At 46.9% G+C, this 15,303-nt stretch overlaps 1 protein-coding gene across 1 annotated transcript in view; it reads left to right on the top strand.

Moving 5' to 3' along the window:
- LOC144938138 (oxysterol-binding protein-related protein 6-like) overlaps positions 1 to 15,303 on the top strand; it is a 186,487-nt gene that overhangs the window by 111,643 nt on the left and 59,541 nt on the right. Inside the window, exons 4-7 of the mRNA XM_078865860.1 lie at positions 4,318 to 4,440; positions 6,342 to 6,395; positions 10,686 to 10,799; positions 14,416 to 14,571. Of these exons, the coding sequence (XP_078721986.1) occupies positions 4,318 to 4,440; positions 6,342 to 6,395; positions 10,686 to 10,799; positions 14,416 to 14,571 (447 nt within the window). The remainder of the gene's footprint in view (positions 1 to 4,317; positions 4,441 to 6,341; positions 6,396 to 10,685; positions 10,800 to 14,415; positions 14,572 to 15,303) is intronic.

The following is a 15,303-nucleotide window of genomic DNA, read 5'->3' as shown; positions in this document are numbered from 1 at the left end:
GTCACGTTGACAAAAGACAAATAGTTCACTACTTTAGCCCACCGGTGTGTTGAAGTGTGAATCCACAACATTTACAGTATTCGAGTACGACGTTTCGCTGGTAATTACATCCAGCATCATCGGGCGGACTTGTAGATTCTGGTGCCGAGTTTTCCCACCATTCCTCCCGCCAGCCGGTCTCTTAACGTTCGCTGAACTTCTTTTGCGCCATACGTAGCCGACCGTGGCTCATCTAAGCAAGCAGTCCTAGTGCGGCTGTTCGGGCCGCGGCCGGTGGACGTGATGGGAGACGTGGCGGCAGGTTTGTGTTTGCCCTTCATCTTCTCCGGGAGCTCGCCGGTTGTTGCAACTCCCCGTTGTACGTGAGGGGGGGCAATGTCGCTCAGGGTCGGATAGAGGGGGTCGGTCGAGAGGCCCCGAGATGATGATGATGAACATCAACAGCAAGTGTCGCTGGATATCGACGAGCCTAGTGCGTGACGACCGACTCGAGATGTAACGGCCCACATCGGCGAACCTCCCTGTAACGGAAGAAGCAGCCTCGGAGATAAAAACAAATATCGGCGTTCACAGCTATTAACAAGCCTGGGTTGCGTGTTGTCGTGGGCTGTACGGAGGGCAGCGCAACGCTTTGTTCGTGAGACATAAACCATCGAGAAGCGAAAGCCACACTCTTTGGTTATTTCGGTAAAGTCACGTAGGTAGAAAAATAAAACAAAATAAAAATAATCTATCGCGACGTTTCGATCGCAACACAAGCGGTCGTCCCTCAGGCGGTTCAGCAGTTCCACTGCTGGATTATTTTTTCCGCCGGAAGACGACCGCTTGTTGTGAGGCAACACAAGCTTCCGTCTTCAGGTGGAACCGTCACAGCACGATTGCTGCATCAAGTAAGAGAAATTCCAAGAAAACAGTCCTTGTATATATACTGGTTGAGGGTGGAAGGAGCCAAGGCAGGCACCTAGATATTGTTATTGTGAGGTTCGGTGCGGCTGAAGCACGCTGTTAGGAATGAGTCTTTGTTGTGTAGACTGGTTGAAATGGGAGGTTCCAATAGTTATTAAGGTGCGGCTGATTTAAAGATGCGGTTGCTGTAAATGGGACTGAGCCTTTGTTATGTAGAGGTGGTGCGGCTGAAACCGCTGCTAGGAATGAGCCTTTGTTGTGTAGACTGGTTGAACTGGGAGGTTCCAAGAGTTGTTAAGGTGCCACGTTCGTTGAGCCACCATTTGTGATGGCCAGGGCGCTTCTGAACAAAAAAAACTGCATAGCTAAGTGGGGTCTTACCTGGTAAAATAAAAAAAACAAATTTTTAGTTTATCGCCCTCTTTGCTGGCAGACTACAGACTGCTTTGTAAATTTCCCATGGCAACAGTTGGATGGCGGTGGATAAATGGAGCCCGTCGACCGGGAACTGTTAACATGGCATGGCATTCCACGCTTCAAAGGGCAACTTTAAAGAGACTTCCTAAGCGCGGGCGATATTTAATTATTCACTTATTTGCTTGAACAACCTCGTTGAGATAAAGCAGCCTCGGTCCCTGGTGCAATATCTGTTTGATACAAATCTGTATTTCCTTGAACCATGCCACTTCAGATTTCCGTGAAGATGCTCTGGTGCCTACGAGATAGCTCAGAAGTCAAAGATTGTTGCCTGCCTTTAGCACTCAGAGATATTGCATCTGGTATACCTGGAAAATTATTAAACCCCGTTAAAGGTTTTGCACATAGGTCTGAGAACCCTAATGTTTTATTCATCACGTGGTCCGTTCCACTTAGATGCCGATACGGAACAGGAATAACGGTCCTCGTCATTTGCAGCCCTCAAACCAGTTGTGAAAATGCCAAATGACATTCTGCGTACGGTATCCACCAGCTCTCGTTGCTGAAAACTTGTAATTTATCATCAAACGATTGACATGCTGGGTGTCGTATGGTCTTGGGTTAAGGTAAGCTCCTGTGAGCGACTTGGGAATTGTTCTGCGTGTCGTCTCATCTTCAAACTCCCAGGCGTGAGCTGAGACCACGCTTGAAGTGGGATTGTTTTGCCTTGACTTCTTAAACACGTAGTGAGGATATTTTTGGAGATGTGATCTCATCCCTTTGCTATTCGAGGAATTGTTGCGATTGAGTGTCACAATTTGATTCCGTAATTGATTTTGTTTTCACGTTAAAGTGAATTGTAGCCTCTGATAAAAAAAAAAAGGAATCAAAGTTCACGCGCGTTTCAATACAGGTCTCGTGAGAATGTGAACTTATTCTATTTCACGAATTGATGCATCAAACTGCTTACAATACAGCTGCAGAAGTTGTCATTGTTCCTACGCTGTTGATTTTGTTGCATCACTTCCATGGCTTCCAACCCTCAGCCTGAATCCTCTACAGCTGCACAAGTGAGACCTCGCCACCGAGGACTCCTCTCACATTGACCCACCATCGGGGGCGATCGATCTCTCCCTTGGTCGCTGACCTCTGGGTGCCACTCCAATTACGTGCCTCGGCCACCTGCCCTCCTCACATGTCCCACCCATCACAACATCCTCTTTCGGATCACATCTACAACATTTTCTTGTCGTCTTCTATGCTGAACTTCCAAGTTGCTTACCCTATCCCGCCTTGAAATTCCAAGAATCACCTGAGCAATGGCACTGAGAATGCGGTCGGTGTAAATTCTACATGAAATATTTCATACGCAATCGTGAAATCTTTCAAGTGCAATTTTACACTTCCAATGTTACACGTGCAAAGTTACATTTGTAAAATTACACGTTCAAAAGTTACACGTGCAATTTTACACGTGCATTGTTACAAGTGCAATAGTACACGTGAAATATTACACATGCAATATTACACTTCCAATGTTACACTGCAAAGGTTACATGTTCGAATACAATAGCACACATGCAATATGCCCACAATGTAACCAATTTCTGCACCCTTCGTGCAAAAACAAAGCTTTAGCTTTAAGCAGTTCCACCAAACATCTATTAACAGCCTCGTTTAAAATACAATTTGCAGCGAGGATCTTTTTTTGGTTCGTTATATTAAGTAAGCGTGTACGGGGATGCAGTCGTTATTTCGCTGTCTTTAAAATAACATTCAGGTCTTTTAATATTCACAAACTGTCCAAAAGTTTTCATGGAAGTTACAGAAGAAAAAGAAATAGCACATTGGCCTCGGAACATTTTGTAACGCAGACTGCGCAACATTGGCTGCCAGCAGCTTAAATTTGTAAAACACGAAGTTTAATTGATTCCGTTTATTAAATCCTTTCTATTAAGTTCGCTTGCTTGCTTACGACCGTGCAAATCTTTCGGTCGTTTTTTAACCCACTTCCCGTGATCCAATCGAGCTGACATTTTCCACACAGACTCGTTGTGCGTGACAATTAATGTTCGTGAATTTTTTTTCTTCCAAAATTTTACACTTTTTAGGAAAAACAAAATTTCATATTTAATTTAAAATACCAATGTGATAAAAATGAAACTCTTACTCAAGAAAAACAGAAATGAATAATAAAATAAAACCGATGCCATGCATTTAAAGGATTTATAGTGAAAAACTTTGTTTTTACGGGTAAATTTTTAAGAAACACGAATGACCTCGCAAAATGGCCGTCTCGTTAAACGAGGTTCATTGCTTAAATTCGGCGTGGTTCAGGTCTGACGACGGAAACGGTCGGCGTGGTCCGGCTTTGATTTCGGGTCGATTTGCCTCGGGGCGAACACGTTTGGCAGGGTGCACAAGAGGGTGTGGAACCCAAGCGCCTCGTGTGGATGAGAGGCGGTTAACGGGACGTTGCTGATGTAATTCCCTTGATGCCATTTTGTTTTTTAATGAGGGCTCCGAATCGAAATCCCTTCATCTCGTGACATGACATCCTGAGCACGCATAGAATAGAATTTTGGAAAAATAGATAATTGGATAAAAAAAAACTTGCACCAAAGTGGCAATATGTTAAATACCTCGCCTGGTATATAGGAGGTCATGGGTTTGATCCCTACCCTGACACCTGTATATTTGGAGTTTGCATGCTTTCGCTGTGGTTGCGTGGATTTTTCTCCGGGTCCTCCGGTTTTTCCCTCCACATTTACAATCAACATGCGTTGCAAGTATTTGGCTGCTATAGATTTTCACATGATAAGCCACTTCTTTGTACTATCGTTTGTAGCCAGGTCACTGCAACAGAGCTATACATCTCAATGAGCCTTACCTGGTAAAATACTAAATTTAGTTTAGTTTTAGTGTATCCGGTATTGTTTTGAGCCTCAGTTTAAACTGCCGCTCTGTTCTGTCCTCCCATTTTGCTCTTCCCAGGATGCCCAGGGGTGGGAGATCATCGAGGGCCTCCGGTCAGGGCAGCCGGACGTTCACAAACCCGAGAGACACGAGGGCTTCCTGCTCAAGAAACGCAAGTGGCCTCTTAAGGGCTGGCACAAGGTGGGCCACGCTTTTCTCACGCGGGGGTGGGGGGGGGACACCTGGGAGCTGTGTTTGCGTTTCAACGGAGGGAAGGGATTGCTCGCATATGACCGTCAACTTTAAAAACACATTTTTTTATACATATTTTTTTTATTTAATGGGAGCCCCGTACAGAGCACAAACTGCCATGCAGGGAGGGGGTACGGAAACTCCGCGGGGTGCAGATCCAAACACTGCGGCGGAGTTTAGAGAATGAGGGGGACCACAAGCGGGGTGTGTGTGTTTTTACAGGGGGGGGCCCCATCCATCATCTTTTGAAGGAGGGGTTGATAGATTATCCCCGCACCTCTGATTAGCACGGTTGGCTATGTACGGTGCAAAAAGAAGTTCAACATACACGCATTCTAAGATAATCATATTTATGTATAGCCCTTTGTCAATCCACTGCTGGATGAAGGACTCCCTGTGCTGTGTCAGTCATGAAGATTATCTGACCATACTTCACCACTCTGGTCAGTGTTGGTTGGTGAAGGCGATATGCACGGGTCCAATTAACTACCTCCCCAGGTATGGAGGAGGTAGACCCTGACGCCTGCTCTATATATGGAGTTTGCATGCACTCCCCATGGTCGCGTGGATTTTTCTCCGGGTCCTCCAATTTTCCCCTCCAGATTTAGAATCGACATACGTTTAGAGTATGTGGCTGCTATAAATTTCGACATGATGAGCCACTTTGTTGAGCTATCATTTGTGTCCAGGTCACTTTGGAAAAAGAGCTATTATAGCTCAGTTTCGTTTTTTTGTTTATATATCACTTGCTGATTATGTCTGCGAAAAGGATAACGAAAATAAAATGTAGTTTTATTTTGCATCGTTTGTGCAAATTGCATCTCTCAGTCGCTGAGGAACCACAGACAACTGAGAAGGTGGCCAAGCGGTGAGCTGGCGCAAACAATTGCCCAAGCTCCGTGGTACTCTATATATAAAGATGTTTGCAGACAGTTAATGAGTGTGAATACACGAGCCGTGACTATAACTCAGGCTTGCCGGGTTCATAGCGCGGAGTGCGAAACCACTGTGCCACAGTTCCGCTCCGCCACGCTTACTCCATGGCGGATTTTGGCAAAGATGAAGTTCTGCACACACATCGGAAGCAAGTGCGGCGCCTATATGAACCAATAGAGCAAGAAGGTTTCTGACCTCACCGTGTAGAGTTCGCATGAACCCTCTTGTAGACACCGACTCTCTTCGAGCACTCCAGTTAAGCTGCTATATATTGTCGCGATGCAAACAGGAATTAGCCACACGTCTGAGACGGGGCCCTCCTGAAAAATATTCTTGGGATGTTTGTTGTTGCCACCACGGTTTAATTGTGCGACATCTACAAATACCATCTTAACTTTTTATTTTTAACTCGCCTATTATTATCTTTCTGACACTTTACGTGCCGTCTTTCCTCCAGCCTGTAACGAATGCAATCATCCGAAAAAACGTGCATGTGTGTGCGCTGGTGGGGCGCTATCCGCGATTGAAATTTAAAGTGGGCCCGTTATTATAATCGGAGGACTCGCTCCTCTGATTGTTCGCGCTGGGTAATGATGCGTCAGCGCGGTTCATTTTGCGTGCCTGATTGCATGAGGCCTTTTCCGGGTCGGTGCCGGCTGAACGTTTTGGAAATCGCCGCAGTCCCGGGAATAAAAATTATCATCGTTTTGCCTATCAAGCTTGGCATGTCACAACAATCCACCGTAATTCTCCCCCGGGGGAAATTCTTGTGAACGACCACACCCCGCGGCTTCAAAGCGTTGGGAATAAAATTCCAACTACCACAACAACAACAACAACAAAATAGCCACGTTGAGGAGCAGTGCGAAGAAAAAGAAGCGGTGTTGTTGATCTGCGTCTCTTCTGTGTTGCAGCGGTTTTTTGTGCTGGAGAATGGGATCGTGAAATACGCCAAGTCTCCAGCGGAGGTGATCCTGCCCTTCATCGTTGTGCCTGTCATCGTTGAAATCCAATGCTTTTTGTCAATGATGAGCAAAGCCATCACAACAGGAATGTGCGCGCAAGCTCGATGAAAAATTGGTTGAGCAACGTGCAGGGAACGGTTTCATTTTCAACTCTTCTTTTCATTTGATGGAATTTTAAACAATGAGACGGCTGCACGTTCAGCTCTGTGGAGCCGGTGGCTTAGAAAAGGCTGAGAGCACTGCACATGCAGTGTGGTGGTCACGTGACACGCATACATATTGGACAACATATAAGAATGCAGAATATGCATTATCGCAACTCGTAATCGTATTCCTGTTCCAAAATCACGTGTTTCTTGTTTGTCCTCTTTAGTAAGTCCCATTCACTCCCATTTGCTTAGTTGTAACACGAGCATGTTTTTTTATTGATTTAACTCACCAACGTTGATCCTCACTTGCATGATTATTCTCAGTCGTCAAGTGTGCCTAGAGCATGTTTTAAACGTGACAGATCCAGCACGTACAGGCGGACATGCTCCCAATGATGCGATGCAGTAATCCACTGCTGGATGAGAGCCTCCCCAAGCCGCTGCCATCTGTCACAATCCTGCGACATCATCTTGGACAAGTTCCATTTCTTGGCTTCCACTTCATTACCGCTCTTCACAATTGTCCATCATCCCTGTTTACGTGGACTGACTAAGTCTTTTGGCGTCATCTGGTCCAACACCATGTGAGACTGGGCTCTAAGAAAAGCTGTCTCGGGTGTGGACCAATCACTTTCAAGGACAGTGCATACATTATCAGAGTTGTGTTTTTTATTTGCATTCTGACCGCAGGTATTGTGGTCAATGCAAACATGACTCCTTGTAAAAAAGGTGTCAGTTTTGTTGCCAGATAAAAGGGTAAAAAAAACAATTATCATATTTTGCTATTGGCAAAGGAGGTTCCAGTGGTGTAAGCCCATTTAATTGCAATCACTTTCCTTAAGAGAATGATGCCATTAACTTCCGTATATATATTCTCTTATGTATATATGTTGAACTTCTTTTGCACTGCACGTTGCGAACCACGCTAATTATACATGTGTTCCTCTTTCTGTATCTTCTGCCTCTCACGATAATTCAAAAGCATGCATCTCTCCATGCGTCGCGCTTGGAATTACATTCAGAGCCTTGAAAGAGGAGGACGTGGATTCGAGACCAATTCAGACTTTATTGGTCACCCCGTACCCCTTATACATCTCAACGTTCATCCTACAAAGTCCCATCACAAGGGAGAAACACAAACAAATAGACAAAAAAAACTTTTTTTGCTCGTATTGAAACGGCTGAACGCCGTATGGACCTGAAACCTCAATTTCCCTTTTCAAGAATACGTAGTAAACCGTATGGGTTGACAGGTATGATAAAAAGTGTGCATTGTATGCGAATGCAATGCGACCAGTGCAGACTTGCATGTAAATGCTGTGGCATTAGCTCCAAACGTGTTTTCCCCGATAGACTCCAGTGCGATGATAAAAAAGAGAAATTCCCGTTGAGGCAAGTGGATGTGCATTTTATGCTTCCCCCCTCGTTGTCGTGGCGTGACTATTCACTCAAACAGACTCATCTTTGCTCAGCAATGTTACATTTGTGTGTTTTTGTGAAGCCAAATAGACAATTCTTGCTTTTAGCAAGGTGGATGAATTGGTTAACTTTGGTTCTCAAGCTCACATCACGCACGCTGAGTAGTCCGAATGGACATGCGGTGATGGGTTCACATCGCCCCCACCGCACGAGAGGCACCACAATTCACAGCGACGTTCGCAAGAGAATTCGATAATTGAATCCCCCGCACCTCCGATTGGCACGGTTGGCTACGCACGGTGCGAAAGAAGTTCAGCGTAAATACATGTACGTACACACGTGACGATTCGTCAATTTGCAAGAGGCGGGGGAGGGGAGGGGGGTGGGTGGTGAATTGTTAGACACGTGTACGATTCAGCGGACAGTACGAAACATAAGAATGTGTTTTTACCCTTTCTAGCAATAAAACAGGTGTTAAGATGCATTGGTTCTTTCGGTAAAGTCACATAGGTAGAAAAAGAATAGATCACGACGTTTCGATCGCAACACAAGCGATCGTCATCAGGTGGGACAACCACGGCAAGAAACAATTGCTGAAGTAGGCATCTACTTCAGCAGCTTTTTCTTGCTGATGACGATCGTTTGCGTTGCGATCGAAACGTCGTGATATCTTCTTGGTTTATTCGGTAAAGTCACGTAGAAGGGAAGTAATAAAATAATAAAAATAAAACATAATAAAATCATTCTCACGACGTTTCGGCTACAACGCAAGACGGCTGCTTGCGTTGTAGCCGAAACGTCGTGATAATTATTTTATTATGTTTTATTTTTATTATTTTATTACTTCCCTTCTACGTGACTTTACCGAAAAAAACCAAGAAGATGAATCCCTGCAGTCACGAAAGCTTTAAATCGTCGTGATATATCAATATTTTTTCTACCTACGTGACTGTACCGAAAGAACCAAAGAGTATGGATTCCTGCAGTCACGAAAGCTTCAAATCAAGGTGTTAAGATGTTCAAACACCAAAAATATACCTTTTGCAAGGAATCCAGTCTGCAAAAAGGTCCTATGATATAGCTGCTCACCCCGAGTTATCTATAAATACTCTGATAGTGGCATTGTCCTTGTGCTGTTCGCCTTGTGGCGTTCTCTGGTCTGACACCATAAAGAAGGCTGTCTCTGGTGTAGGCCAATCAGTTTCAAAGTCAATGCGTATACTAACACATTCCTGCGGAGGGAGCTGGTAGGAACGTTGGGTTGCTCGGTCAATGGCCAGGGTCAACGGCGGCGTGGTGTATTCCGCAAATATGGCCGACTGTGAGGGCGGGCACAAGCCGGCGTGAGTAGGTTAAACGTTGAGTTTTATCAGGGCACCACGGGGTGACCAGCCCCTCCCCACCCAGCCCCACCCCTCCCACCCCCCACCCAGCCCCTCCCCACCCTCCCCTCTCTACCCAGCCCCACCCCTCCCATTTTTGGATGCAGGACGGACGGACACAATAATCCCCTGTGGGCTGGTGGAACCAGGTGGTTCCTACCAGTATCAGAGCATTTTGTTTGCATGTTCACCACAAGCACTGTGTGCAGTTAATACAGACTTGATTCCTTGCGAGAGGTTTCATCTATTTGGTGTTTGAACATCTTAACACCTCCTGTTTTATTGCCAGAAAGGGTACAATCTATTCTTATTTTTAATCCTTTGATACTGGCAAAAAGGTCCCGTGGTATAGCGTGCAGTACACTCGGCGTACGGCACACACGACAATTGATAACGACGAATGAAATGCACTGCGCTAAGGCGGCGATTTGTCACGGATGCAGTTCCACCAGCAACCTCCCCGGATAATTTAACCTCGCTCATAGAACTGCGAGCAATGCCGTGGCAGTTGGGGGCGCGCGCTGCCTGAGAGCCAGATGCACCGGGGGGGAGGGGGGGCATTTTTCCCGGCTCGCAGCGTTTCGCAATTTGACTTCTGCAGCCACCGCACGCCTTTCAGTCGATTGTACCACATCGCGAGAAATGGATTCCTCCACTGCATTTGTAGTGAACATCGTGGTCAAAATGGGTACCGAGGCTTCAGGCCACGTGCTGGAATGCGAATTGAGGATTTTAGATTTCAGGTTCTGGGAGAAAGTTAATAGCGGTGTCCGTTACCAACTTTCAGGGCGCAAAGCAACAAGACAAATGTGTTTAGGTAATTGATAGTCAGGCTGCAAGGTCTGTTCCATAATGTTTATCTGCCAAAACGTGCGTGTGGTGGTGTTCATCTGCGTTGGTGGCCCTGGCATGGTGGTGGAAATTCCACGTTCCAATTCCAGGCACCAGTTTCTCTAGAGGAAGAACAACAACAAAAACCCACAAAATACTGTTGAGTTTCCACAAAGTGGTACCTCCTAATTTACTGACCCTCACAAGGATGATGGGCCGAATTAACTCCAGGCATAATTTGACCTGAAAACTGTCTGATTGTGAGTCGAGCACTCTTACCCGGTTTGCCATCATGCTGGACACACACGCACACATATATTCGCACAGATAACATTTACATTACGCTTATTTAATTCGCGGAGACAGCTGTGGGATATAAAAAAAAAAACATTTGAGCAAAGTCGCAGGGGAGCGATTTTCATGCAGGCAAGAATTGAAGAACCAAAAGCTCACGCTCGACTGCTTGCGCACCGAGCAGTGCAACTGTAATCCTGCTGTGTCTGCGCATTCAGGTGCAGCGTGGAAAGCTGCACGGGAGCATAGACATTGGCCTGTCCGTGATGTCCATCAAAAAGAAGTCGAGGCGCATCGACCTGGACACGGAGGAGTACATCTACCACCTCAAGGTTGGCGACGGTCTCTCGCACGGGCGAAACATTAACCCCCCCCCACCGCCCGCCCCTACCGGAGCGTCCCAGCAGCCCTGTCGCGGCGTGGCCTCTGCCCCCCACACTATCCCTCGAGATGAATAATGGCACAGCGAGCGGCCTCTCCCGAGAGGAATATTCGCTTGCGTTCGTTATTCGCTCCCGTGTGACAAATGTGTTCGTGCAGAGCCTTACGCGGTCCGGGACCCAGAGTTGTTTTTTTTTAAGTGGCAGCGTTGTGCGACGGACGATGGGCCCTATCGGAGCGAGGGAGTCGCCGCCGCCGCCTCCGCTGCTCTGAGCTCCTGGGCTTCGAATCCTCCGTCATTCTCACCTTGGATTGTAAATGTTGTGGATTTGCTCTCCGACACACCGGTGTGCTGTACCAGTAACGAATTGGCACGTTTCGTTTACGTTACAAACCTTACTAATCGGCTGTGTCAGGTGGTGGCGGGTTTAACGACACATTTATATTTACGCGATCTAACCCGCAAAACCTGTATCATGGATGATATTGATCGCGAAAGCCTGCTAGGTGTTAAACCATCTAATATCAAGTCAACAGATGTACATTTTCTTCATTTGGTCACCAATACATGCATTTTGGGGGTATGTATTTTTTGTAATTAAACCAAGCTGTATTGTATATTTATTTATATATTTATATCTAAAATGATACCTGCAGAAAATTACTCAGGAAGACAGACAACTATCTAGTGTTAGATGGTCAGGACCTGTTAATGTGGCACTGCAAGCAAGGTGGTCCAGTGGATGAGAGGTCAGAGCACTGATGGAGCACCACTGAGATGATGAGTTTCACTCTGGCCAGCTGCCCATGATGAAACCAGCTTCTTGAGCGTCAGAAAATTTGATGGTCTCAGCCTCGTCACGAGCGCAAATAGACCACGGTATTAAAATTATAGCTTTGAGAAAATAACATTATCGGGTTGAACTGTCATTAGATGGGCATTGCCGTTAGTAGATAAGAGGGCACTTGAAGAGACGTTCTTTTTACAAGGCGGCACTGTGTTAATTACGAATCTCGTGAGGTTTTTGTTTGTTTGTTCCCAAGGTCAGAGGTCACTTCTCATAAGCAGTTCTGTGGCATCACCTTTGGCAGGCCATTCCCTAGCGCGGGGTGATGCACTGCCCTTGCTTGCCGCGTGGATTCTTCATCTGATAACTTGATGCAAATGCGCAATTTGTAATAACGTTGGGGGAAGTCGACACACGAATTAATAATTGACACTACGAGTGGTTTGTCTGGTTAGGTGATTCTGTAAATCGCATGCATAGTTAAATAACCACATCCAGTGGCTGTTTGATGCAATATTTAATGCCCGTTTTGCTCTTCAAACTGAAAAGTTCCAGGTTCAAATCTCGACAAGTGAATTGACGCGGTATTTCTCCCGTTCTAGGGTCATACAAATTGAGTACCACTTTTTTCCAAGACAACCGTTGGTTGAGTTGCGTGAAGACTGCCTCTCACCATAGGAACGTGGAATTTCCACAACGATGTCAGCTATGAACGGAGAGATGAGCACCGCCTCTGTTTGTTTGAGCAGGGGGAGGCCCTATGATTGTGATAAGTAGTTCTATGGTATCCTCTTACAGAGTATCACATAATGTCATACTCTACTTTATTTTATACCTACGTGACTTTACCCGAAAGAACCAAAGAGTATGGATTCCTGCAGTCACGAAAGCTTCAAATCAAGATTGACTATAGAAAGTTATATCATGGAGCTTTTCCCTCTGTGCCATGATAGTGACATTTGAATAAGGAAGGTGTCTCTCCCTGTTCAAACAAGCATGGGGCAATACCAATTTCTGTTGCCATCTCTAAAACGGTGATGGAATTTCCACATTCCTGTGATGGGGACCAGTCTGTCCGTAAGGCAACCCACTGTTGTATTCTTGTAAAACTGTGCTCATTTTTTGAACCCGAATGGTTGATGGCCTAAGTCGGCCTCCCTCTGGGATTTTAACTCGTCCGGATTTCTCCAGCGAGCTGAGTGCTCCTGCAGCATTGCCACGTGGTCGGCTTAACAGCAAACGCGTCAAGTTGAGGTATTGACTCTGATGCCCTCTCTGTGCCCCGCATTGTGTTTCTGATTTGTAAAAAAAGATATATGGCAAAGCAGTAACTCTTTAAAACAGGTTTGACAGGCCCTAATATATCCTGCGGTGCATGTATGTCAAATGCCCTGTGAACGAATTCTAATACCCACATTGTGCATGTGCTGGCTTGCTTATGCTGTGTTTCACTGCGTATTAGGTTTGTTGCATTTTAATTGCTCCCGGATACCTTCTCCGGGCTAATTAGCCCGCTGGGGAAGCACACTGCATGAAACAACAGTGTTGTAAGATTGCTCACGTGCGGAAACGATTGGGAATGATTTGTTTTTTGACATAGTGCCCAATGCGCCGAGGTGTCTCCGCCATACCTCGTCTCAAACACATGAAAGGGGGCAGGGTGGAATCCCCAGGGGCAACAGGCCCTGTGGGCCACGTGGTGATACAGCCCCTGGCCTGTAAACAGGCATCAGTCTTAGCTCGTAGGGGGTGGGGGGGGCGGATGGGTAAGGATTGCCATATTTTATCTCGATGGAACAGTTTTGCAGGTCATTTTCCGAATTAGAAAAAAATTGGACCACGACGCCGCCACACGCTAGCCGACTCTGCAATGGCCACTGGGCAACAGGCGGCGCGTATATTCAGGATTAAAACACCCCGCAGTAATACATATAATCATGGTGGCCTCTTAATTTGAACTGTGAACCTCCGCAGCAAGCGGCCAACGCGCTCCTGCTATGCCACTGTCCCATTGGAAATGCCAGTGCTGATGTATGTACTTTTGTGTGCAGTGGTTCTTGTTGGTGTACCACATATGCGAATGTGTGCAAAATATGCCAGTGTGTATTTCCATGCTTGGTCACTGGAATGTGTGTGTGTGCGCATGGGGGAGACAAAGGCGGCCGGGCGTGGTGATGGTCACTCACCCCCTCATTTGTCGTGCCATCCTTAATAGGTGTTCGCTAACAGCACTTGCCCCAACAGTCGGTTAAGGCTATACGGGGGGTCTTTATCTTTGGGTGGAGGAGGGGGAGTGATATCATGGGTCACGCACTGCGTTGCGATCTCAGCAACCACGATTCAATTGTGGCCATGGATAACATGAATCGCAAGAGGTATCTTAATCTATCGTGGGCCTCCCCTAGGTCGACTTGACCAGAAGTGAGTGCAGTACCTGGTGCAGTGTGCCAATTTGAGCACTGAAGAGACAAAGGCAGTGAGACGCGTGGTCCTGGCCACAGCACTCTCATCGTTGCGTGATTCAAGATGTTCCCCAACAGCAGCTGCTGACCTTCCTCAAAGTAAATAATATTGTATCTTCCCCAGAGAGAGATGATGATGATGATGATGATGGGCCGAGTCGAACAATCACGACTTCGAGTCAGACGCCGTACCCCGCGCTTCCGCGCCGTCGGATCGCGAAACCACGGCGGGCCGGCGCCGTACCGCCGCCGTACAACGTCCGAGGGCCACCTCGCTCGGAAACGTGACCTCCGGCCGCGCTCCGCTCTCTCGGCAGATCAAGTCCCAGGAGATGTTCGACGTGTGGGTGTCCAAGCTGCGGAACCACCGCCTCTTCCGTCAGAACGAGATCGCCTGCTCCCCCGGCACCGGCAGCCGCCACCTGCTGTCCCCGCTGGACGTGTGCCCAGGGCAGCACTTTGCGGATGGAAAGGTGCGTGCGCTGCATTTGCCCCGCGCTGCACCGGCGTGCCCCGGCGGAGGAGGAGGGGGAGGAGGAGGTCCCTGTGTCTGCCTCCTGTGCCTCCCTTCCCTCTCTCGTCTACCCAGAACTGGCCCTAGACCTTTGGGGGCCCTAAGCAAAATTTGGTTGGAGGCCCCTTTGATGTATGATTTTTTTCACCCACTAGCTAGCAGTGACTCTAGGGGGCCCTCTGCTGGCCACGGGGCCCTTTGCAATTGCAAGGGTCGCTTAGTGGCTGGGCCGGCTCTGCGTCTACCCCAGGCCGATCAACTCGGTCGTCTTTAGAAACTTCCGGAGCGTGCGTCGCGCGTCGATTGGCCGACGAGCCTTGCTTGTTGTTGTTGTATTTGCCCCTCGTCTCTGCTGCGTGAACTGTGATTTCCTTCCGAGGTGCTGAATGCGGAATTAGAATATTTTTTTTTATACTGGAGAAATCCGATGAGCTATAATGGTCTTTTTCACAGATGTCCAGTTACTCTGGGAAGAGAACACGAGCTTAGGATCAGTTAGTTAATCAGTATCTATTCATGTGGAGATTAAATACACCGATTGAGATATGACATATTGTCTCCTTTGTAAAACTGGAGTTGCATCAATACAGAATCAGAACATTTATCTTGGAGGAATCCGATGAGCTATGAAGCTCTTTTTCACAGATGTCCAGTAAGCGCACGTTGTCAGAACGTTATAACAACACAATAC

This window comes from Lampetra fluviatilis, chromosome 21 (genome assembly GCF_964198595.1).
Source record: "Lampetra fluviatilis chromosome 21, kcLamFluv1.1, whole genome shotgun sequence".
NCBI lineage: Eukaryota > Metazoa > Chordata > Hyperoartia > Petromyzontiformes > Petromyzontidae > Lampetra > Lampetra fluviatilis.
This window is presented reverse-complemented; position numbering and strand designations above follow the sequence as displayed.